We start from the raw sequence: 24,587 nt of genomic DNA, 5'->3' as shown, positions 1-24,587 counted from the left end.
GTCAGGCGCCCAGCGGTACATCTGGTTAACAAGGGCTGTTTGTTTCCTTGCCCCTGCTGGTTCTGCCTGGGACATCCCAAATCCAACAAAAGTGGGACAAGGCTGCTGATGACCTTGTCAGCTCCACAGCCACTGCCAGGATGTCTAGCCCTGCTCCTCAGCCATGGGCAGCTCTTCCGTCTTTACCATGGTAAAGGCCTGTGGCAGTGACCTGCTCCCAGCACTGACCAGTCCCTCAGCAGGCCCCGTGCTCCACCAGACTCACTCTGGCCAGCCCTCGAAGGTGGAGACGGTGAAAAGCCACATCATGGCTGAGAAGACGTTGTCAAAGTGGAAGTTGCTGTGCAACCAGACACGCTTCTCTAGCTCAATCCGTGTGGGGTCCCCGTCCACGTAGTTGACGAAATAACCCCTGCGGCAGAAGGGTTGCAGCGGTCACCAGGCAGGGCCACTGTCAGCCCACCCGCTGCAGCACTGGCCCAGGGCTCCTTGGTCCCTGGGAGTGGGAGATTGCCCTGTGCTTGTTTCTGATTTGGTGAGGGAGAACAGCATGAGGCCTCAGCTCCACTTTTTGGATGCAGCATCCCCATGCAGGAACACAAATGGCCCCCTCCCATCCCTGGCCCCTGCTCTGCTGGGGCTGAGCTGCAGACAGCTCTTACCTGCACTCCTTCTCCGTCACCTTGGATGGATCTGTGCATCTATAGAACTTGCCCTGCATTTTCCAGAGATCAGAAGAGGCTACGATTTTGCTGTGACTTGAGAAGCCCTGGGGAGTTCTGACTTTTTCACAGCCCACAGTCAGTCCCTACGCTGCCTCTGTGCTAACTCTGGCCCCTGCCTCTCACCACCGCTGGCTTCCCTGCTTTGCATGCCAATGCAACCCAGTTCACAGGGTGTTGCAGGAGCCATGGCAGACCTTGGGGTCAATCCCAGGCTGAGACAAGTAAATGTTGCCTAGTGTTGGGAACAAATCTTCCAGAGCCCTGAGCTGAGACCTACCTAGTTCATCCTATCTGGGAGCCAACTATTTGGAAAATAGGGAAGAAAGCGGTAACCCTAGAATTAACTAAAAATTAAGGTATGCTGACAAGTCTGCTCAGCCTGCAGGGTGTCCTGAAAGCTCTCCCCATGCCAGCCGGGAATTTAAGCTCAATTATTAGAACAAAGCTGAGCTCAGCCAGAGCCAGCTCTGCCTTGGAACAGCCAAGGCCCCGAGAGCAAGAGCGGTGCTGTGAAAAAAGGAAACAGTTTGCATCCAAAGCGCAGGGGAAGTCAGAAGCACTTGCTGCCTTCAAAAGGGGAAACTGAGGCACTAAGTGGGCTGAGGCAGCCAGACCCCTTACATGTGCTGTCTGGACCTGACAGTATCCTGGGTGTTTCCGGCCCTCCTCCCACTGCAGGGTCTTCTGCCAGGAGGTCTAGTGCAGGCAGGTCTTCTTGCGGAGCACAGATAGTACAGCCTGTGCTGACCTCAACACTGGGAGACACCATCCCCAAGGGCTATGTCTAGGATACACCTGAGCAGAACATCTCTCCTGCCCTCCTTAGACACGTCTCACCTTGAAGAGCTGGACCCCGATGCAGGCAAACATGAACTGCAGCAACGTTGTGATGACCACAACGTTACCGATAGTCTTGATGGCCACGAACACGCACTGGACCACGTGCTGCAGGGGTCGATGATAGTGCACACATGAGCATGCCTGCTGCAAGCCCCTGCTGCGTGTCCCACACCCTATCACCGCACAGATGGGCCCCAGGAAGAGCGGAAGCCTGCTGCGAGCAGTGGGATGGGGCGGACCCCTTCCACGGATGGGGAGTGGGAACTGGTTTCCTGGCACCGCAAACCCCACAGGGCATGATTCATGCCACATAACCTCTCATGAGGACTCCCACGGACCAAGCACCCCAGCCTCAGGCTCCCTCTTACCTTCAGCCCCTTTGCCCTGTTAATGGCTCGCAGAGGCCTCAGTACCCTCAGCACCCGGAGAATCTTCACCACTGAGATGGCACTGGACCTGAGGAGGAAGGCAGAGCTGCGATGGGGCGATCCCCCTGCCCAGGCCAGCCTGGCACAGCCCCACCAAGCAGCCATGGAGGCCAGGCTGGGACCGGGGGTGAGGCGCAAGGGATGGCCGAGACACGCATAAATCACTAAGCCACCACCCCACATAAGGCCAAGAGACACAGGCAGCTGGAGAAAGCAGCTCCAAGTTGAATTCCTACCCAGATCTTCCCTTTTGACACTCAAGAAGTTTGCCTCCCTGCCTCCCAGTTGTCTGTGCCCTGTCCCCCTAAGCATGACTTCATGGACACTAACACATGGGCTAATGTCCAGCCCGTGGGCTGGCTGCTCCTTCTCTATCCAGCACAGAGAGCTGCAGCACCCCATCTGCCCTGCCAGGCTAAACAGACCAGTGCCCACCCTGCGAAGTGTGGAGGTGCTTACTCGATTCCCATGGAGATGAGGGAGACAGCGACCACCAGTAAATCAAGGATATTGAAAGAGTTCCTGCAGAAGGAGCCTTTGTGCAGGAAAGCACCATAGGCTGTCATCTGGGGAGCAGAAGGAGTTAGGAGAGAGGCCAGGCAGGGCTTTGGGGACATGGTCCCTCCACAGCCCTGGGGCAGACAAGGCATGAGGGGCTTCTCACAGCTCCATGGCCTGAGCACCCTATCCTGCTCAGGCCTCTGCCTCTGCGGCCAGGCAGGAAGCTGAATCCTCTATACCGTACTGGCTGGAGACAAAACACTTCCCAGTCATTCAGAGTCATTCATAAAGAGGAGAAGAGTAAAGAGCCTTGGAGTGGGAGCAACATGCAGCAGCTGCTTGAATTACTGTTTTACTCCACAGACTTCCATTGCTTCCTCTTTCTCAAAGTTTTTGTTAAGGGCATGTCAGAACTGAAATGCTGGTGCCATGGCCCATCTGTCCCTGTGCCACAGCACAGCTGACTTGGCTGCCTGACCTCACTGGAGGGGACACGTGGCCGCTGGGGCAGGTGATGCACCACCTAGACTGCATGAACTCTGGGGACACGAGGATCAGCCAGCACGTTCGCCTCACTGGGACCTCAAGCTTGTGCTGAAAGAGCATGAATGCCCATGGCCAGACCAGTCTATACCCATGTGCTGGGTCACGCACACAGCCAGGACCACGGGGCAGAGGGACTCACCTTCAAGATTATTTCAACTGTGAAGACAGGTGAAACCAATGTCAAAGTATCCAAGAATCTGGGGACAGAAGCACCAGAGCCAGATGAGATTTGGGTGACATGAAATGCTCCAGTGTGTTCAAACAACCTGGCACTGTGGTTTTGCCCCCCACTCTGTGGACTGGGGAGCCCATCTAGCTCAACAGAGCCTGCAAACCCAGTGCCAAGAAGAATCCTGAACTTTCCTCAGCTTTGCTGATTCTCCCCAGTGCCTGACCCAGCCTGCAGCCTGGGACCACGCTCTCCGTTTCCAAGTGAGCGAGGTTTGACCTGATTCACTCGAAAGCATCTGATGCCCCAAAACACTGAGTGCCCTGGGAAGACCCCCCAGTCCCTGCCAGACACTGCACGGGTGCAGAACCATTTGTGCCTTGTGTGGCTAGACCTGTGGCTCCCACTGCTCCATGCCAGCAGCATTTCAGGGTGCTGCACACACCAGCGGTCCAGACTGGAGTCTCACAGGACATCGCTATCCCCAGTAAGCCTTGAACCAAGGTAATCTCGCACTCCCTGTCAGGTGGATCTCTTCACCCAGAAGTAAACTGAGACATGGAGGAGTAAAAACTTGTCCCAGCTGTGCCCTGAACGGACAACAGAACCAGGCTCTCCTCCCAGAGTGTATTGCCCTTGCAGAGACAGGCATGAAATCACAGCTACCTGCCTAGGCAAGACATCTGGCAAGCGGATCTCTGCCTACCTGGGAGCTGGGTGTCTCCATGAGGTCTCCCCCACCCATCCCAACCCTTCACAGCTACTTGGTCACCTGGTTGCGGAAGGACTCGGCCCGGATGGGATCCTCAGCTGCCAGCGAGATGCTGCTGAGCAGAATGAAGAGCAGAATGAAGTTGGTGAACCAGGTGGCATTGACAATTCTGTGGCACAGCATCCGAAACCTGCCAGGGACAGAAATGGCATGAGAGGCTGTGAGGGGCCAGAGGGCCATGGTAGCCTGCAAGAGGGTTATGGCTAAACCTTGAGGACAGGAAGGCCCAAGGCATGAAGGGATGTCTGTGCCAGCCCTTCCACAGAGAAGACCTTTCCCAGTGAGCTGGCTCCCTTCAGAGCCAGCTGTTACACACCAGCAGGACCCCACTGGGAAGGGTCAGTGCCAGAAGTACCTGGGCCAGGCCTGGCTCCACAAGGCAGGGAGAAGGGTCAGTGCCTACTTATTGGTTGGGCTGAAGATGAAGAAGGAGCTGGCTTCAGGCATGGGCACGGCCTTCTCTTTCAGCTGTAGTTCTGCGAGTGGATGTGGCCGAGGACTCAGGGGGATTTCAGGCTCATCTTCCTCATCATCACCTGCAGGGTGGCCACGAGGAGGGAAAAGGAAAGAATCCCCCAGAGACAGAGAGGGAATGTGACCTTATGGACAATCCTCTGATCCTGTGATCCTTATTTGGCATCTGTGCCAGAAGGACCTCAGTACTCCAAGGCAGGCAGAGGGTCACCACATCCTTTGCTCCTCACACAGCCAGGGTGCTGGAACCGTCCCTCCCTAGTGCCTCCCCAGCTTTCCCTGACAGGGACATGTCTTACCTGGGAAGTCTGCAGAAGGGTAGGGGTCTTTGATCTCATTGACATGGGATTCAAATTCGTCCACTTTCAAATGAAACAAGGGAGAGACGGAGAGGAGGACATGCAACCGCCTGTGCCAGTATTGCTGCCAAATGTTGCATGTTGGCCAGACCCTGTCATCTTGGAATTCCGTCATGTGGGCAAGCAGCGTCTCTGCATTTGCCCTGTACAGCACCCAGCACATGGAGTCCTGGCAGGGTGAGGGGAAACACCTCAGGGATGCTGCAGTCTGAGCAAAGAGCAATACCGAGAGGATGGGACAGGGGAACGTGTGCTGGCCAAGAACCTGGGGCCAGGCACCTATACCATGGGTGGAATAAGACATGGGGTGACTCCTGGGTGAGTTCCCATGGGCATCTCTGGAAAATGAACAGGGAAGTAGCTGCTGGCCAGATGCTTATAAGAGGCAGCTCGGCACACAGTCAGCACAGCTGTATAGAGGGTTTTGCATTCAGGGGCTGCTGGTGTGGACGTAACGGAGGTATGGAGTGCTGCTGACCTGCTCTGCTCCCCTCCACACTGGTGTGCACCAGTGCCCATCTCAACCACTGACAACTGGCTGTGGCAAAGGAAATGAATCAGAGGAAGAGAATCCCCAGCAATGGACCTTTTTCACCAGGCAACATGTCCTGCCTGGGCCCAGAGAACCCCCATCACCAGAGGATGCTACAGTGAGGAGCGATTCTGGCCCAGAAGAGTCCAGATGCAGGCTGGCTCCAGGACTTTGTCAGTTCTGGATAGTGGGAGGAGAAGCCTGGTCCCCCACCAGGAGCTCCCCAAGGCTCAGCCCCACCAGCACTGACCTTGGCTGTTGTGGGAATCCCTTCTCCCTTCATTTTCTGCTCAAGCTTCTTTGCCAGCATCTGCTTGCCATCTTCAGATTTCTCTGGGTAACCTCTGAATGGAGAAGAGGGGAGAGCAGGAACTGAACTCTGGGCAGGGTCACGGGTAATGCTGTTCTGTGCCCTTGCACCAAAGCACCTGATCTGGGAGCTCCTGCTGCCAGGGATGGCAGCACTCACCTGGACATCTTCCGCCGCTTGCGTTCCTCTGCTTTGGCCTTCTGGGCTAAGGTCAGGCTCTCGGCCTCAGCCAGGTTATCAACTGCAATGGCCAGGAAGACATTGAGGAGGATATCTGGAGGGACAGCGCTAAGGGCATTAACTCGGTTCATGTTTGGAGGATGTGGCCAGAGCTGCCCATGGTCTCCAGGGTGCCCTGAGAAACCTTCCTGGAGTTGAGCCCTTGAGACAACCCTGGCTGGTGATCCCTAACCCTGCACCCATCCTTGCGAGTACTGAGCTCTGGGCTGGCCGCCCTCTCTCTGCCTTAGCTCAGTCCATCCAGCTCAGTCCCGTTACTGCATCGACCGATGGCTGAATCTATGCCTGCCGGTCATCCAGACCTGCCCCGTGGGGTGCTTTCCTCCAGACCCCGGACCTCAGCCACTACCAGTGCCAGCCCTGAAGCCTGTGGTATGTTCCCCTGCTGTTCAGGACTGAAAAGCTTAAGGCAAGCACTGAAAAGCTTAAGGAGGCTCCCCTTCCCCCCCTGCATAGCCCCGTTTAGCTGATGCTATGGGGCTGGGTACAGGGAGCCTGGGCCTGGCTTCGCAGGCAGAGGATACAGTTCCCACAAACAAAGAGGATGATAAAGTAGATGCAGACCAGCATGCCAGGAAAGGATGGGCCCCACAGCCCATGGTCCCATCGTACATGATTGAATTCCAGTCCTCTCCAGACAGGATCTCTGAGCAGAGCACAAACAGGACTCCAGACCCAGAGCGGGTACTGTGACTGCATGTATAAATACGTGTGGCTGTACTGCGTGAGTGCAGGCAATGTGCGTTTGTGTGTACTATGCACGTACAGGTGTAAATGTACACGCTTGTGCTGGTTCTGGCTGAGAAGGGGTTAATTCTCCTCACCGGGGGGGGCGGCTGCCTTTCCGGCTTCCCGCGCTCTGCCGCGTAGGGGGGGGCTGGGAGGGGCGGGGCCGTGGTGGGGGCGGCTGACCCCGACTGGCCAATGGCAGGTTCATTCCATACCATGTGACACCATGACCAATATATTGAGGTGGGGGCAGTTGCAGCGCCAGCGCGGAGGCGGCGCGGCGTCGGGTCGGCGGGCGGCGCGCGGCTGCGGCGCGGGCAGTTTGTTCTGGCGGTTCGTTCCCCCTCTCCCCTCCCTTTCCCCCCCCTCCCCCGGGGCTTTGTGCCTCTCGTTGTTCTCCTTTACATTGCATTTCTGTTGTTGTTTCTTTTAATTTTAATTGTTAAACTGTTCTTATCCCAACCCTCGAGCGTTACCCTTGTGATTCTCTGCCCCATCTACCGGTGGGGGAGTGAGCGAGCGACTGTGTGGGGCTGAGCTGCCGCTAAACCACGACAGACTTGAATTTTAGCTGGCGACTGTAAGATTCCAGCTGACTGTAGGGACGGAAAGTTAAAGTTGTTAGCGTTTTTCAGGGTTGGCCCGAGAATATTCCTTCATTTCAGCTGTTTCTTCTATTATGCTCTTTATAATAAATTCTCAGCTCCTGTTTTTACAGGTGACATGAGCTAGGAGTCAAAACATAAAGCCAGCTGGGGCCCAAGACCAGCACTGTTGTGTTCATATGACATTGTGTCCCAGGAGCGAACTGGCTCACGTCAGTGCTACCTCAGAAATCTTTGTATTCGCTACTCAGACCTCGGTTTTTCCTCACTGTGCAGTTTGCGTCTAATCGCAGAATGTCCTGAGCTGGAAGAGACCCACAAGGACCGTCAAGTCCAGCTCCCGTCCCGGCACAGGACAAGCCCAAATTCGCACCGTGCCTCTGAGGGCGTTGTCCAAGTGCTGCTTGAATATCGCCAGGCTTGGTGCCGTGACGGCCTCCCTGGGCAGCCTGTTCCAGGGCTCCACCACCCTCTGGGGGAAGAACCAGTTCTTCTCCTTACCTATACACTTTATTGCCCAGTTCTCAGCGGCTTCTGAGGTGGGATGTTTGCTTTGATCAGTCTCTCAGCTCTCCTCAAGGAAATAGTGGTAAAACAAGTGCTTCTCTATCTCTCAGTTCCCGACTCTGGCCATCAAATTCTGTTTTGCCAAGCTCACGTAGTTCGTTCTTGTGGCTCAGCGGAGAATTCCAAAAGGAGCATTTTCTTCAGGATATCACTGCATTGATGTTAAGGAGTTTTGTTCCTGATTTCGGTGACACTGCGGCAGCCGGGCAGATGGCAGGCCCGGGTTGCGGGTCGAGCAACAAGCCTTGGGCCAGCTCTTCGGGGCTCCCAGGCTTCGGAGCTCCTCCCTTACTGTCCCGGTAGTGGGGCCGCAGGGGCGGAGGGAACAATTTGGCCTAGCACCTTCCCGGCACCCAGGCTGTTGCCAAGTTTCTGTCGAACGGGTGTCGAGAGCCTGTCGGAAACCCCGTTCCTCCGCCCGTGCGCGTCCCCGTTCTAGATCTCGCTGCTCTCTGTTGGGGGTCCTTCTGTGTCACATCGGTTACTGTCGGCGGGGAATTTTTGAGCGTTTCGCCCCTGGTTGTTCTGTTCTGCCCTTGCCAATTTGAGCTCCCTGACCCGTGTTCCCTTCTGACGGACCACCGCCTCTGGGCTTCCCAGAAAGGCTGTCTGGTTCCACAGCCCTTGGGGTGCTGCCGTCATGGGCTCCACCATCTAACGCTAAGGCCAGGCTCTTCGCTCCCACAGGCGCTGCATTTTGCAAGCCTTTGTTTCTCCGTCCTGCAGTTGCTGTCATGGACATGGCGTCCTGGGGTATAGCGCCTTCTCCATCAAGGACGTCCCAGGCAGCCACGTTCTCTGTTGACTCGGAAAGCCCGTCTGGAGCATTCCAGGGACAGGAACCGCTCCCACAGGAACCCCCTTCCAGAGCTGGATGAGGGAAGCCCGTCCCTACCCAGAGGATCACGCCCAAATGCCGCCCTGACCCGTGAGTGCGAGAGCTGCCCAGCCTGCCGCAAGCCCCTCAGGCACCCTTTGCTGCCAGGGCCCTCCTGCCATCAACGGCACTGGCAGCTCTGCTGCCTGGACGGCCCGCTGCGCTGGCGGGTCCATGGGCCCAGGCAAGCCTGGGGCTGCCCAGGGGGAAGCGGGCGCCTTGTGCTCCCCTGCTAAAGCGGCTGGCATGGCTGTGTAGCTGGAGCCCCGCACTGCCCCAGCACGGCTTGGCCCTGCACCGGCGTGGGGCTCCCAGCGGGCAGTGAGGAGGGACTTGGCGGGGCCGTGCTCCGTACAGCCTGTGACCCCGTGCTGCCAGGCTGGGAGCCTGGTAGGGGCCGTGCTGCCCAGAGCCCTCAGCGCAGCCTGTGCCCCCCTGCTCCTGGGCCCTCCAGGCCACTGCAAGACAAGGAAGGAGCACGCTCACGCTGCCATTTCAAATGAGGGATGTCCCAGGCAGAACCAGCAGGGGCAAGGAAACAAACAGCCCTTGTTAACCAGATGTACCGCTGGGCGCCTGACAGCACATTCTGGTCTACTGGCCCTTTTTCTTCTTGGCCCACAAAAGGGTTCCGAGAGGAGAACCGCTGCTGGAAGCGGCTGTCTCGTGGGGCAAGAGCAAAGCCCCCTTTCCAGCACCCTTCCTGGTTTCCCGGGGGTGCCCAGGAGAGATGGAACCCTGCCCGGCAGGCCAGGCCAGGCCAGGCAGCCGCCTGGCACGGGAGCGTGGCAGGGTTCAGCGCGCCCGCAGGCACGGGCTCCCAGCGCCTGGGACGGCAGCAGCCGCTCTGCCCCTCCCGGCTCAGCCCTGGGGAGCCCCAGTGTGACGTCAGAGCCACCACTGTGAGCTCAGAGCTGGCCACCCGCACAGCCCTGTGGCGCGTGGGGCAGGAGCCCACAGATGCGTGTGGCTGTTGCCCGGGCAGGTGCGCTCCTGCTGAGAGGCGGCGCGTGGCTGCTGCTGGAGCTGGTTTTGCCTGGGCAGGCCACGCTTGCTGGGGCTGAGGGGGAAGAGCTGAGCGGGGAGCCTGCCTTGGCCCAGAGATGGCGAGGAGAAAGGCCCCCCAGGGAAGACACCAAGGGGCCTCCAAAGGCTCCGTTGGGATTAATGCCAGACAAGAGCGGGCAGGGGAGGCAGCGGGGCCGAGCTGCTGCCAGGCCAGCGGGTACGAAGTGGGCTGCTCCTGCCTGGGGCGTCAGGTTGTGGGGGGTAGCAGGGCAGTGGCCCAATATAGTCAGTGGCGTCAGAAGCCAGTGTGCAGCAGGGGCCTTTGGGGAGGGGGTAGCCTTGTGCTGCAGGGGTCAGAGCCCACCCTGATGCGCAGGGAGATTTTGCTGCACAGGGAGACCATCCCCTGGGACCTGACACTGCCCCCTCTGGGGATGCTGAGGCGGGGTCCTGCCTAGCTGTGGTGGGGCAGCTGTGCGGGGAGGAGAGGGGTCGGGAGAACACCAGTGACCAGGGAGGAGGGGGGTGGCCCACGATGGGGGACAGCAGCCTGTGCCCCCATTGGCACAGGCTCTAGGTGGCCCAGACAGCCACCGAGAGGTGTCTGCGAAGGGGCAGTTGGTGGCAGGGAGCAGGGAGTGACGGGCTCAGAATAGGGCTGTGCTGCCGGGTGGGCTGGGACAGCCTGTCCTCTGTCAAGGGCCTCTGCTCAGGCTGCTCCTGCCCGCCTCGGCTCCCGTGGCGTGGGGATGGTGGGCAACCGGCATTTGTCTTTTTCTTCCCACAGGAACCTATGCGTGGAGGTGGAGCTGGTGACGGTCCCTTCCACCTCGGCTCCCTGCTCTGCCACGCAAGGGCCTGCCAAGTGGCGCAGCAAGGCCACAGGAATTGCAAGTAAGCTCAGCACTGCTGCTTGCTGTGACGTCCCCTGGGGTGAACTTGGAGAGCTGCGCTGTGCCAGAGCTCTGGCCAAATGTCACGAGGGGCAGGACAAGTGCAGGCTGCCCCAGGGAGGGAGGGAGGGAGTGCGTAGGACTGGGTGCCCCCCTTCCCGCAGGGAGCTCAAACACGTGTGGCTGGGCATCCTAGAGAAGAGACCTCAAGAGACAGACCTAACTTTTCTCTGGCTTTTTTGCCCAGGGGCGGTCCTCAGCCTGGCTTGGCATCTGGCAGGTGCCCTTGTCTCCCTGTGGAGACATCTGCTGAGCACACGCGTCTTTGCCAGGTACGTACTACCTGTTTCTGCCGTGGTGGGGGGCGGGGGGAGAAGGGGGATGTCCCTTCCCCCAAGCAAGGGGGAGAGCAGAGGGTGTTCCCCAGCCAGCAGCCCGGGGCTCCCGCTCGTGCGCCAAAGCTTGTGCGGTGCCCGTTCTCGGGGAGAGCCAAGAGCAAAGCCCCTTGGCAGCCCCACTCCCACACATTTGGCGGCGCCCCAAAACCCTCCCGGAGATGTAGTAGGACAAACGGCCGTGTAGCCAGAAGCTCGGGAGCAGAGCCGAGCCTCCGCAGGGCAAGGGTCTTCCCCAGCTCTGGCAAGAGACCACACAGGTCTGGAAGGAAAGCCAGACAAGGCCCCTGCGCTTCCCAGCTGCGCGGAGAAACACCCCTAAGAGCAATCTGTGTGACTGCAAGTGAGAACCGGCCTGCTCTCTCAGCCAAAGAGAGGGAGCAAGGTCCACCCCAGAAGGACTACTGAAAAGCAGTCCTCATTTGCTCAACCTCTCTACTTCCCTGCATGATTTTCATTCCCTTTTGGAAGGTGCTCCTGGAGCCCTTCGTTTGGGGAAGATCTGCCGGCAGCGTTGAACGGCGTGGACAGAAATCGTGGTCGTGCTGGGCGCCAATCTGTCAGCTCTCTGTCAGCAGCAGGCTTGCGAAGCAATGGCTTTAGGGCCTGAAGAGGGAAATCCACGGGTGAGGGGGTTTGCCCAAGACTTGCAGCACTGACAGCCACAGGACTCCCTCTTTTCCAGGCAAAAGATGGCCCCGCGGAGCAAGAGGTTGCTGAAAGTCTTCTTCCTGTGCCTCCCAGTGGCTCTGGGTGAGTTTTCATGAGCAAACACAGCCTGGCTGTGCTGGATGCCAGCTTTCCTTTTGGGCCAGTATGTGTGAAACGCCCGTGGTGCGGGTGCGTCCTGAGGAGGTCCTTGACTGGCACTGGCGTTTGGACTACCGGTAAGACTGGTAGCCTCCCAGCCGTGCTGCTGCTCTGGCCACTGGGCCAAATGGCTTGCTTAGTCTGCAAGTCTGCGAGAGAAGGGCGTAGCTCTTTGCAAGCCTGAGCTGGGGATTCCCAGACGGGAGGGGCCGTGCAGGGGGACCCATGGAGAGGTACCTCTCCTAGCCCATGCAGCCCAGCCTCGGTGCTCACCGAAGCAGTGAGGGGAAATGGGGAGTAGCTCTGGGGCACCGAGCACACCTGAAGGCCACGGCTACGCAGTCCCCTCCAGCCTGGGCTGATGGCTCCCGGTCAGAGGCGCGTCCTCTCTCTGCACCCCACGTTCCCCACCTCCTCGGCTCACCTGCTGCCCAGCCCCAGGGCACCAGGCAGGCGACAACGCAGCTGCAGGGGGATGGCTAGCAACTCCGCTAAAATAGCCATCTCTCGGTGATGTGAATTGCAGCTGGTGCTTACTGCGCGACCTCGCTGCCGGTGTGGACAACGCAGGCAAAGGGACTGATAGAGGTCAGTGACGCGTTGCTGGCAGTGGCTGGAGGAATCACAGGCTGTGCTGCTGCCACGCAGGCTGACCCAAAGAAGCGGCAGCTTGTGCCTTCCTGGGGAAGCCTCTCCTGGGAAGCCCCGGCAACTCTGGTAGCGAATGCCGTAATGGAGCATTTTTCCCTCCCAGGAGCTGACACGCGTGTCGTCGGCAAACCTGAAGATGCTTTGGTAAGAGAGGTTTCCTGAGCTGGAACTGGTTCTGTGCAGAAGCATCAGCCGACCTCGTGCTACCTGCGCTCACTTTCCTAACAGCCAGGGCTCCCGTACTTCCCTCCTGCCTTTGCCTTTTGCTCAGCCTGGTGCGGAAGGGAAGCACTGGCAAAGCAGGGGAAGCACACGTGTCTCTCTCTCCTCTTGCTGAGCTCAGACGCTCCCCAGAGGCGATGGGCCGCTCTCTGACTGGATCGGCTTTCCTGTCGTGCAGGAACTTGCCCGTTTTGGTGGTGGAGGAGACCCAAAAGACACGCTTTCTGCTGGAGGAGGTGGCTCAGCTGAGGGCACAGATCCGCAGTTTGAAGGTGATCCTGCATTTTGGGGAAGGAGGCTTGGCTGGGCAGAACCCCTGAGAACATTTTCTTCAGGATTCTGGGTGGGGTCAGACTGCTGACTGCAGCAACCCAGCCTTTGCCCCAGGGGCTTGCTGGGTGAGCTTCTGCACTGCACAGGCCCCTCTCCAGCCCCAGTGTAACAAGGCCGCTTCAGGCAGCAGAGGACTCCTGAGAGCCTTTCCTAGGCGCGCCGGTGCCTCTGGCTCCTCTGAGCAGGCTCCTGAGGCAGTGGTGGGACCCAGGCACACATACAGCGCCAGCCATGGCTTACAGGGCCTGAGCCTCTCTCCCAGCTGACATGGAGAGCACAGCGGGTGTGGACGGTGGTGTGGGGACCCACATCAACACGCCTTGGGGTCATGGCCATGGCCGTGGCCACAGATAAACTTCCTAGTCCTCACGGCTCATGCCGGCAGGAGAATCTTGCAGCTCTGTGGACAAGGCTTGCCTTGCCTTGCCTTCCTGACACTGACCCTTTGCCTCTGCGGGCGCTAGGAGCCACGCTGCACTGCCTGCTGACGTGGTCCTTTTCTGTGTTGATTTCTGGCGTTCCCAGGAAGCTCAGGAAGTGAACCAGGCAGCGTCCAAGAAGGCTTTGGGTGCCTACGTCGAGATGTCTGACTGGGCCCTGGAAAGCTCTGGTATGGACACAAGCCGCCCAGTCCTTGCCCTGCGCTTGCCCCTAGCACTCCCCAAAGGAGCCCGTGCTCCAGGCGCTGCTCTCCAAAATGGGGCAGCTTAAATCCTTCACGGGGTCCAAGAGCAAGGCTGTGGCAGAGTGGGTCGCTCAGGCTCCCTCCCAGTCAAGCCCTCGGCCTCCACACAGGTGCCCCTGGCGCTGCCCCCGCACGTCTTCCTGTGCTGATGGAGGGGCTCTGCTCCTCTGCGCTGCATTTGCAAAGGGAATGGCCGGGCCGTCCTTTGCTGCTCGTGCTCCGAGCCCTCAGCTTTGGTCTGCTGTCGTGCTCGTGGGCGCCTGCAGGCTCCCAGAGCCCTCAGACCTTCTCCTCGTGGTGCTGTGGGAGAAGCACTCACCAGGGATGGGGCTGCCGTCATTGCTCTGTGCAGCTGGGCACCCCCCCGCCCCCAGCGTGGTGATGAGGACAGGACTGACAGACGTGGAGCTGGACGGCGGCGTCACAAATACTGCCTGAGCACCAGCTCCCTCCTAGTCTGCGGCCTCTAGCAGTCATCTGCTCTCCCTTCCTTACAGGTGCCACCATTGACACGCAGAGAACTTCCGAGACCTACGACTGCCAAGAGAATTGGAGCTGCTGGGCTTTACGGTTCTTCCGCGCTGCCAAGCCTCCTGAGACTATTTTGCAGGTATCGTAGCAGAAATCTTCAGGGAAGGTGTCCTTCCTTCCCGAGAAGTTGGGGACTGACCTCAGGGGCTCTCCCCTCAGGCCAGTGGTACTGGTCAAGCCCACCGTGCTGCTCAGGTTCTGGAAACCAAAGCTCTCACACAGGGCTGGGCTTGCTAGAGATCCGTGGGTGCCCTGGGGAGGTGAACAGAGGTGAACTGCTGCATCTTGCCCACAGTCCTCTGCCACAGCTGGGTGAAAGCCTTCCTCCCTGGCGACCCTGGTTCCACACTCACCCCTAACGGTGCCTTTTTGCGGGCGGGAGGCAGGAGGTGGCGGGTGCCCTGCAGAGCCGCTGGGCAGGGACGTGTTTCTGCGAGGGCCTGACTAGGATGCTTTTGTAACCGCTCTTCTCCTCTGCTCCCTAATACCGAGACCCCCTTTGTCAGGCAGGGCAGGGGGCCTCCTGCTTCTGTGCACTTCCTCACAGGCGCCTCATTTTCAAGCTGAAATAGGCCCCACAGACACGCCGGCGCCTATGCTTCGAGCTACGCGGGCAGTGGTGTTGGCCCCAGTGCTCTCTCACACTTCATTGCTGTCGCGTTCTGGTTGCAGGCGGATGTTTCCCCAGGAAACTGCTGGCCTTTCCAAGGGCATCAGGGCCAGGTGGTCATCAGGTTGCCAGCACGAGTCCATCTGACTGCCATCACTGTGCAGCACATCTCCAAAGACGTGTCTCCATCTGGGACCGTCCTCAGCGCCCCCAGAGACGTCGCTGTCTTTGTAAGTCTCTGCTGGGCGCTTCTGGCGGGCATCTGGCCCTGGGGCAAAGCCAGGACAGGGCCCTGCTTGCTTTTGTGCATCTTCTGGGGCTTGTGTCCTGATCTCTCGCGAGCACTGCAGTGCCCTCGCGGGACGCTTCAGGGGCTCGAGAGGTTTCATCCCTCTTAAGGTTTGTTCTGGCCAAGCACCTCTGGGTTCTTGACCAAATCTCAAAGCGGAGACTGAGCTCCGCCATAGCCGGTGCTAGGCTGCTGCTCGAGCCCCAGGAGAGGGTGGGTGGATAACAGGGCTGAGCCAGCGCGTACCTTGCCTCTCTGTCGGGATGACTCTGAGCGGCTCTCCTTGTGCTTTGCCCCTGAGGGAGTGGATGCGGACGGAGAAGAGGAAACTCTCCTTGGGACGTTCACGTACAACGTGGCGAAAGAGTCTATTCAGACCTTCCCTCTGAAGGTACGCTCCACGCACGGGGACGAGATGCCGGGGAGCACAGCAGGTTTGCCTGCAAGTCCATGGAGGAAGGGCGCGCATGCTTTCTCCCTGGGCAGAGGGGCCCGGGCCACCGTCATGAGAGAGAGACCTGCGGGCTTGGGAGGGCTGAGGAGCACGCGGTGGTGGTAGCAAGAGGGTAGCAAGGGCAGGGTCAGGCCCGTAGGAGCACGAGTCCCGAGAGATCCCTGGCTGCGCCCGGTGCCTTCAGCAGAGGCAGCTGCACACGCGCCCACTCCACGCAAGCAGCGTCTTTGTGCCGTGGAGAAACAGGGCGGCCTGGTGGCGAGAGGCGTCGGGCAGCAGCGTCGCTCCATGCTGCGGCCTGCTGGCAGGCTGGACAGTGTCCTCTCCTCCCACCACAGCACGGCCCTTCTCCCGCGGCGCTCTCACGCCTGCCAGGGGGAGAGCAGGCACAGCAGGCAGCGGCAGCTCGGCGGGGTTGCACACCAGGTGCCCCACGCGCAGGGGCGCCTCCCCGGCCTCACTGTCAGCACAGAGCAAGGGGCAGCGGGAAGGGGCGGAGGGAAGGGAGACCGAGCCCCAGCCGGGCCGGCGTGCAAAGACGGGGTGATGGCACTGCCGCTCTTAACACCCCCGTTTCCTTTTCCCACTCTTCTTCACAGAACGCGCCGCTTCCCAGAGCCTTTCCGTCTGTCAAACTTCTTGTGGAGAGCAACTGGGGAAACCCAGCGTACACCTGCGTTTATCGAGTGCAGGTTCATGGGAAGATGGCGCAACCAGAGAGCCCCAGGTGAAACCAGAGAGGAAAAATGTCAAACGTGAGAAAGAAGAAGAAGGGGAGGAAGAACAAATAAATCTAAAAGATGTGGCAATTGAGATGGCTGTAGAACTGTAGAAGATTTGTCTCCAAAGCGGGGTGCTCAAGACGTTCCACACTGCGGGAGGGGAATTCGGGAGCGTGTGGAAAATGTTAGAGCTTGTATGCAATTTTTTTCTTAAAAACGAGGAAGATGGGAAGCATTGCCAAGACTGAACCTAGAGAGGGGAGGCCCAGCCTGTCAGCGCTCCTCCCGCCGCCCCCGGAGGCTCCGCAAGCGGCCCCAGCCCAGGGCAGGCCGAAGGGCCCGGCTTCAGTTCACAAGAGGGAGGCTGGCCCCGCCCGCCGGCCCGCGCGGGCTCTGCAGGAGCTCCCCCAGGCGCCCGCCCACCCTCTTCCCGGCTTCTCAGCCAATGGCGCCCGCCAGGCGGGGACAGGCAGGGCCCCCCGCCAACCACCGCAGCGCCCCTTCTCTGGCCCCGCCCCGCTGCGGCCGCGTGCCAGCGGACGAGCACGTTGCTACGGGCGCGCCCGGAGCGCCAGCCAGGGCCGCGGGTTCGAGTCCCACCGCTGGCTTCGAGGCCCGGCGAGGTCAAGGAATGAGGCGCTTGCTGGCGTGAATGCCTCACGTACCAGCCACAGGGCTGCCCGCGCAGGAGGGGAAAGGTGGTTTAATGGGAAATTGTAGTGATAATTGGGTTTGAAGTACGGGTGCTTGTCATAGCTCTTTTGGTCAGTTATTAAGAGAAAAAGAATTTTGCCAAGGATGTTTTCTTGTTGGGGGGGTCCGAGTCCCCTGCCCGGTTTGGAAAGGGCTTCGAGTCCCCGAAGTTGACCAGGCGGGTTAGAGTCCCACTGAATGGGGTTTGAGTCCCCAGTTTGGCCACTTGTCTTGACTGGTCTCTGAATTTTGGCGTGGTTGTCAGAATATGGATTTATTTTTGCATGTTCGGATCAGATAGTTGTTTTGGAAGTCACATTTAATATGGGTGGGGAATCGTCTAAAGACACCGTCTTAAAGAAGTCACCTCTAGGGCGTTGACTGAGGCATTGGAAGGGGGCTGGGGGTGGGTTCGATCCCCTCACAAGGAAGCAGTTAACTGAGCATTGTAATCATTGGTCGCCGATCTATACTTTGAAATATAATACTATAATACTACTATATTAAAATAATATGTATTATAATGCAATAATACCATAGTGCGGTTGATGATGTTTTGCAAAAGAGAAGGAAAATGGGATGAGATCCCATACGCGGGTTGGTTTTTCACGTTGCAGAGCAGCGGTTGGAAAAGGGGAAAAGATCACGGATCGATTACTAAGGATGCAAATGTTTTGGCCTTAGAACAATGTTGGGACAAACCACCCACCCGCGTGATGTTGTTCTGCATGTAGTATTGGTAAAAGGAGGTGTAAAATACAAGGAGCTGGTGGAAGAGGAAGATGATGTAGGATGACTAGTGGCTCCGGCACAGGGAAGTCTACAGGGAGGTAACGATCAGTGTGGAAACAGGGAAGTTGGACAAGTGGATATGGGGGTGTAAATGGTGGTGCTGAATCACAGAATCACTAAGGTTGGAAAAGACCTCTAGGATCATCAAGTCCAAGCCCCGACCCAACACCACCATGTCTCCTAAACCATGCCCTGAAGGGCCACATCTGCACGTCTTTTAAATACCTCCAGGGATGGTGACTCCACCACCTCTCTGAGCAGCCTGTTCCAATGCCTGGCCGCTCTTGCAGTAAAGAAGCAGTTCCTAATCTCCGATCTAAACCTCCCCCGATGCAGCGTGAAGCCATCTCCCCTCGTTCTATCGCTAGCAATAGAAAGTGAAGGGGGGCCGGAACGTCAGTGCTGTAGCAGGAAGAACTAGGAGACGGGGGGCAGTGCTACAAGCACCCTTAAGGCAGGCCGTGGGTCCGCCAGGAGGGTGGGTGCGGGTTCAAGTACCCTTCTCAGTAGCAGGCTTATGGGCTTGGAAGGAGATGGCTCGAATGTATGGGGAAGACGCGGCAAAGGTGGCGAAGGTATTGGAAACTGTTGTGGAGAATCATGACCCGGAGTGGAAGGAGATACAGGTGGTCTTGAATATGTTGTTGAGAGATGAGGAGCAGAGGCTGTTGCGGTTGAGGCTGGGGAAGAAGCAGAGAGGGTTCACGCTCAGGATGCACAGGCAGGAAGGCTGGAGGGTCATTCTTGCCACCACCGATCTGAATCGGCACCTGAGCAGTCAGGCACAAAGGTTATTGTGAACTGAATAGCAGAGGTTGATATTGTGAGGGGCCTCTAGGCAAGAATGCACTCAAGGACGTAATCTCTGCGAGCGTGACGGGGATGCAAACGACCTAGCAGCTGGCGCCAGTCGAAACCAAGGCAGAAGGAACTATGGACACCTCCATCTAGATAAGAGTCACAACACCCGGTGAAACCGACACACCTTGCCACACGCTGTGACAAGATTACTTGATGGGCCACCTCATGACCATATGTGGAAGAAGGACTCAGAGTTCATGGAAAGGACAGAAAAAACACCCTTCAGCAAAGCACTAGGGACCACCCGATACCTCTTGGGGGGCTTCTGAGGGACTTAAAACGCACGGGTAATTAGGAAGCAAGTGTTAGAATTAGTTCCAGGAAAGCTAATGCATATGTATATAACCGAGCAAGCTAAGCTTTGTCTATCCCGCCTTGCGGTATGCACGCTAGGAGGAATTATCCCCTGTGCGTCTGGCACCGTAATAAAGAATGCCCGCTTCGTAATACTACACTGGTGTTACGGAGTTTTATTCCCGATTTCGGTCACAGCACGGCAGCCGGGCAGACTGCAGGGCGGGTTGTGGGGCGAGCAATAAGCCCTGGGCCAGCTCTTCGGGGCTCCCAGGGCCAGGCCTTGGGAGCCCTGCTTTCCTGGAAGTGGCTAAGGGGAAGTAGTGTATTAATTCCTTGTTTTGCTTTGCCTGTGAGCACAGCTTTGGCCTTACCTGTTATGCTGTCTTGATCTCAACGCACAAGTTTTCTCACTCTTACTCTTCCAAGCCTCTTCCCCATCCCTCCAGGGCAGAGAGGTCGAGCAACTTAGCAGCCTACTGGTGTTAAACCACAACATCCATACGAGGTAACTACAGCCTTTGATCCATGAAGTATCCCTAACCTCAAACACCGAGCTGGTGATCGGCTCAAGATTTGGTAACTATGGTATCCTAAAATCGATGCATGTGTAGCCAAAGCCTCATTTAGAGCAGCCTGGGGTGGCCTCATTTCTTGCGATTACCCAGAAATGGCCCCTATAGCAAACCTACCCTCAAATCAGAGGAAGATTCTGAACTGCATCAACAGAATCAACCTAAGGCTGGTCCTAACCCATTGTGACGGATGTGCTCGACCCCTTGACCAGACTGGTGGTGTGTGGAATAATGGCTGGAGGTGACTTAGACACTGAGCTTATGTTTTTAGAGAAGGCACAGCGCTGAAGAAGCTTTCAGGGTGAAATGCAGCTGACGTGCGAGGAAGCCGTTCCGTGAAAGTTCCCTGGTAAGCTTAGATGTCAGCAATGCCAGGAGAACTTGGCGTACTGACTCTGAGAGGAGTTGTCCGGAGGGCGGAGTGGTGTGGGGGCATCGCGGCCGGGCTCTGTGATAAACGGGAACTCCAGGTACCATGGAGCTGGTACGCCGCACATTTGCGACCCTGGGCCAACGGTCCGTCACGCTTTTGACTAAATGCTGTCCTTTTGGTGAACTTTGCTCACTATAATATCATTCTAATACCAAAACACACCTCCATCCCAAAAGTTACCCGCCTCTAAGGTGCCCCCAGAGCAGGGGCACAGGGCCGCGTCCAGGCGGGGGGTGAATGTCCCCAGGGAAGGGACCCCACAGCCTCTCTGGGCAGCCTGTGCCCCTGCTCTGGCACCCGCACAGGGCAGGGGTTTGTCCTCATGTTCAGGTGGAACTTCCCATGTTCCAACTTGTGCCCGTTGCCCCTTGGCCTGTCGTTGGGCACCACTGAAAAGAGCCCGGCCCATCCCCCTGACACCCACCCTTCAGATATTCATAAGCATTGATGAGATCCCCCCTCAGCCTTCTCTTCTCCAGGCTGAACAAACCCCGGTCTCTCAGCCTTTCCTCACCAGGGAGATGCTCCAGCCCCTGATCATCTTGGTAGCCTTGACCCTTTCATCCCATGCTGAGGAGGGGGAGTGATAGAGCAGCTTGGTGGGCACCTGGTGGCCATCCAAGGTCAACCTACCACAGCTGTCCACCTGGCAAATCCTTCCACAGGTGTCTCTTGGGTGCCCAGAGTGATGCCTGTGACTGATGGGTGGGGAAAACTCCCCCTGGCACGGTCCCCATGACAGACCTTGATTCCCCATCATCCCACAGCCCTCCTGCCTTGGCACCCCTGCCAGCACATGGCCCCTTACCAGCCCTGGCTGTATCCCATGCAAGGCTTCACAGGGAGCCCTGCTCTGGGGTCTGCTGGGGTCTGGGCATGTGTAAGCCCAGACTGGCTTGGGGAGGGGGCCCATGTGAACCTCACAAAGTTCAACAAGGCCAAGTGCAAGGTCCTGCACCTGGATCAGGGCAATCCCCAGTATCGCCACTATCAATAAAAACTGAGACATGAACGGATGGAGAGAAGCCCTGAGACGAAGGACCTGGGGATATTGGTGGATGGAAAAAGTTGCTCTCCTGGGGAGCCCCCACCTCCTCCCAGGCCACCCTGGGGCGGCTGGGGGATCTCTCCAGCATCCTGCAAATGGAGGAGAGTGGAAGGGGACAGGGGGGCAGCTTAAGGGAAACGGCTCGGTGCCGCAGGGCTGCCAGGGGCAGCAGGGAGAGGCGTGGGCTGCGCTCGGGGCCTCCTCGCCAGCTCCGCTGTAATGGTTTTATCTGGGGTAATTTTCTTCACTGCAGCTGGCACAGTGCTGTGCTTTGGGCTCAGTATGAAAACAACGTTGATAACACACTGATGCTTTAGTTGTTGCCGGGTGCACGGGAAGCCGGGAGGGGAGGGGGCACAGCCAAGAGAGCAGATTCAAACTGGCCAAAGGGCTATTCCTTTTCACATAACATCATGCCCAGAGTGTTAACTGGGAGGAGCTGGCCGGGGGAGAGAGGCAGCAATAGCGGCTCAGAGTCGGGCAGCATCAGTTTATAGGTATTACATGAACGTATAGCCTTCCCTAAGGTGCAAGAAGACAAGTATCTGCGTCATCAGTGCTACAGGTTTCTTTGAGGCGCAGAGATAAACGCCCCGAATGAAAACTTCTGTCTGCTGGACCCAGGTGATTAAGACGGTTAAGCCACAGAAAAGAAGCCCTGTTATGACATAATAATGACAGTAATGTTAATATAATAAAAGGGAAAAGGAAGGAAAGGGAAAACAGGGAAAAAACGCAGAAACACGACCGATACAACCGCTCACCACCCGCCGACCGACGCTGCCCGTCCCCGAGCCGCGATTGCTCCCTCCCTCCCCCGGCCAGCCCCTCCCAGGTAGCATACTGGGCATGACGTTACATGAGATGGAATATCCCTTTGGTCAGTTTGAATCCGCTCCCTTAGCTGTGCCCCCTCCCCTCCCAGCTTCTTGTGCACCCAGCAGAGCATGGGAGGCTAGACATGTCCTTGACTAGTATCAGCGCTGCCCAGCAACAGCCTAAACATCTGTGTGTTATCTCAACAGGTTTTTTTCCATGCTAATTTCAAAGCACAGCACTACACCAGCTAGAGTGAAGAAAATTAACTCTATCCCAGCTGAAACCATGACAACTCCACACCCCCTCACTCCTCACCATTGGTGATCCGGAGGAAAGAGCTGCTGCTTCTGGAGTGATTTAGCAACCCTTGACACCGGCACTCGGGTCTTTGCCCTTGCAATTGACTCTCCAGCCATACCTGGAAAGGCAATACATGATGTCACTTCAGGAGTTAGAGAATGATTGAAATGGTTATAAACCCAAACTTGGTTAGTCTTTGAGAGCCCTGCGTGAAGAAAGCTGGGCACGAAAGAGACGGATCAATGACAATTCTGATGAGCTCGGTCTAGGGAGCTGTGGGAAGGGGAAGGAAACAAAGGGAGAGCTATGGGAGGGGAGGGGAATTTAGGGAGTTAGAGCAGGTGCTGGGAGCCAGGACTCCTCAGTTCTCCTTTCAGCTCTAGGACTGTGCTAAACTTTGCCAAATACAGTTCCTTACCCATTGTTCCCCACCTCTGTCAATAAGGACGTGGGCCAAAAGGCAAAGAGAGTTCCTAGAGGATGCCAGTACCTATTTCACCAGCCCTGCAAGGCTGGGGCACGTGCATGCCACAGACAATCCGGCAAACCCCAGCTCAATAGTCCAAAGGTCAGAAGTCAGGGACAGAGTTGCTGCAGGACAGAAATTTAGCAATAGCATGGAGATTGTGGTTATGGTGGCCATAGGACTTGAGCTGGGATTTGCGTATGAGTAAAGGCTGTAAAAACCCCAAGAGCCACATTTACGGTAACATAAAAGACTGAGTTTATAATTAAAAGAGAGTTACCTATGGGCGTTGTGAATGGAGTTTTTTAGATGGCTTAAAGAATCACCGTCAAAGGTATTAGCAAAATTGGTTTGAAGAAGATGTTGTAAAAGTGCGACGTCTCAAAGTTCGATGGCAAGTTCACTCTATTAATTACTGCATGGAAGAAACATATAAAGGAAACCTGAGTTACGCTGGAGTTAAAATGATTCACAGAGAGACCATGGCTGCAAAAGGGCAAGGAAGACCCTCCCATTGAGTCACGAGGTTCAGAGCAGAACCCCTTGCTGTCTAAACTCCTGATGGAGCTTAGGTGTGGCCTAGGTCCAATCTTAGTCTCAGACTTGGACAACGTTTTATGTCTAAGGGATTGTACATGCAAAGTTTACGTAACGTTTCATTAGCATCAATTCAACACACAATCAAAGTTACCAGGACAAAATCAAAGTCATCATACTACAAGGTTTTGTGCGATATCAGCTGCTTTCCAAATCTCTGCCCTTGGTGAAAGGTCTCTCTGCCTTGAGGGGCAACCCTGAGAGGTGTCCCAGCTCACGGGGAGATCACCACCACACAGCCACGCTGCCTAACCAGGAGAGCTCAAAGGCGGCTCACTCAGGCTGTCATATTCATGGGATAAAGTGGTTGGCTCGTAGCCAAATCGCGTGCGATGGACAAGGTATGCGTGAGGCTCCTTGTACCCACAGCTTTCTTCCTGATAAATGATAAATGATCCTTAGGCAAGGCACCTGCTCTTGATGTGTCAATGACGTGATGGCTGTTCCAAGCTCATTTGCACTGATGCCCTACGGTGGCAGTCTGCTGCTTCGTGGGTTTTTAGAGAACAGATTGAAACTAGAGGGGTTGGTGGGCCCGGCTACGGCTCAGGCCTTTACCTTCTCCGCAGCCTGCACCAAACCACCACTGTTGCATTAACAGTAGGAGCCTGAGGAGTGGCAGGGTTCAGACAGGACCCCCTTGCGTTCTAAACTCCTCCTGCGAGAGGAGTCTAGGTGCGGCTAGGTCCAGTCTTAGTCTCAGACGGTTTATTTTCTAAGGGTTGTAGAAGCAACCACTCATCAGAGTATTTGTTGTCAGTAACTAATCTGGCAGATGCCCGGCCTGCTCACGTTCAGTGAGAACCATCACGGCTAGATCAATGAATAGTGCGATTTATTAAAGCGGCAGATACACAGGTTCTTTGGGTCACCGGTGATAAGATTGCTGGTTACAAGACGCACATAAATGCCGAGGATATGAGTACACTGCTGGGCTACAAGTATGCTAAACAAATATGAAGCAACTCTACTATGAAGCAAAGCAACTCTAATACGTTAGAGATTTAAAGTGACTCTGCAGAGGTTTCCAATCTTACCCAAAGGCATCCCACCGCGGGCTAAGAGAGGCTCAGCCCATCGACTGGTCCCAGAAGTCAGAGTGGTACGCGATGGTATCTTCCCTGACACCCTCTTTCTCTTCACAAATTTCATACTATTCTTTATCTTTCAGGTGGAGCTTGAGTGACTCTAGTCATACATCCCTTTATTATGGCTGGCGTAAAATTTCCTCGCTTTGCTTTTAAAGATGTAGGCTAGAAAAATTCAAAGCGCGTGCCCAGTGAGGGGTGGCCGCACCTGAGAGGCGGGTAACTTTTGGGATGGAGGTGTGTTTTGGTATTAGAATGATATTATAGTGAGCAAAGTTCACCAAAAGGACAGCATTTAGTCAAAAGCGTGATGGACCGTTGGCCCAGGGTCGCAAATGTGCGGC

General features: G+C 56.8%; 2 protein-coding genes across 3 annotated transcripts; one reads left to right on the top strand and one right to left on the bottom strand.

Annotated features, from left to right (window-relative positions):
* Nucleotides 1–261: 261 nt before the first annotated feature.
* LOC135317954 (voltage-dependent L-type calcium channel subunit alpha-1S-like) lies at nucleotides 262–8,451 on the bottom strand. The gene is given in 15 exon segments (XM_064474689.1): nucleotides 262–412; nucleotides 663–715; nucleotides 1,563–1,670; nucleotides 1,934–2,021; nucleotides 2,453–2,559; nucleotides 3,180–3,207; nucleotides 3,209–3,237; nucleotides 3,982–4,111; nucleotides 4,385–4,517; nucleotides 4,755–4,817; nucleotides 5,587–5,690; nucleotides 5,816–5,930; nucleotides 6,421–6,489; nucleotides 6,492–6,542; nucleotides 8,283–8,451. Coding segments are annotated over 15 exon segments (1,398 nt in total).
* LOC135318008 (sperm-associated antigen 4 protein-like) lies at nucleotides 8,312–19,075 on the top strand. 2 transcript variants are annotated; one of them, XM_064474796.1, is made up of 12 exons: nucleotides 8,312–8,725; nucleotides 10,470–10,576; nucleotides 10,823–10,907; nucleotides 11,656–11,723; nucleotides 12,307–12,368; nucleotides 12,535–12,575; nucleotides 12,832–12,925; nucleotides 13,512–13,596; nucleotides 14,169–14,281; nucleotides 14,875–15,042; nucleotides 15,403–15,492; nucleotides 16,155–19,075. In XM_064474796.1, exons 4-12 carry the CDS (start codon nucleotides 11,663–11,665, stop codon nucleotides 16,284–16,286), a joined length of 846 nt encoding a protein of 281 aa, XP_064330866.1. In that variant the 5' UTR covers nucleotides 8,312–8,725; nucleotides 10,470–10,576; nucleotides 10,823–10,907; nucleotides 11,656–11,662; the 3' UTR covers nucleotides 16,287–19,075. The 2 variants fall into 2 exon arrangements, with proteins under 2 accessions (XP_064330866.1, XP_064330865.1); XM_064474795.1 differs by lacking the exons at nucleotides 8,312–8,725; nucleotides 10,470–10,576; nucleotides 10,823–10,907 and having other exon boundaries at nucleotides 11,700–11,857.
* The last annotated feature ends 5,512 nt before the right edge of the window (nucleotides 19,076–24,587 follow it).

Source organism: Phalacrocorax carbo, chromosome 28 (genome assembly GCF_963921805.1).
Source record: "Phalacrocorax carbo chromosome 28, bPhaCar2.1, whole genome shotgun sequence".
Taxonomy (NCBI): domain Eukaryota; kingdom Metazoa; phylum Chordata; class Aves; order Suliformes; family Phalacrocoracidae; genus Phalacrocorax; species Phalacrocorax carbo.
The sequence above is the reverse complement of the archived record's forward strand: the minus strand, read 5'-3'. Positions and strand labels throughout refer to the sequence as shown.

Excerpts from the sequence above, each read along its gene's own strand:
- LOC135318008 (XM_064474795.1), top strand. The coding sequence starts at position 11,734 with ATGAGCAAACACAGCCTGGCTGTGCTGGATGCCAGCTTTCCTTTTGGG. Across the intron at positions 12,369-12,534 it reads AGGCAAAGGGACTGATAGAG|GAGCTGACACGCGTGTCGTC; the intron begins GTCAGTGACGCG and ends TTTCCCTCCCAG. Across the intron at positions 12,926-13,511 it reads CACAGATCCGCAGTTTGAAG|GAAGCTCAGGAAGTGAACCA; the intron begins GTGATCCTGCAT and ends TGGCGTTCCCAG.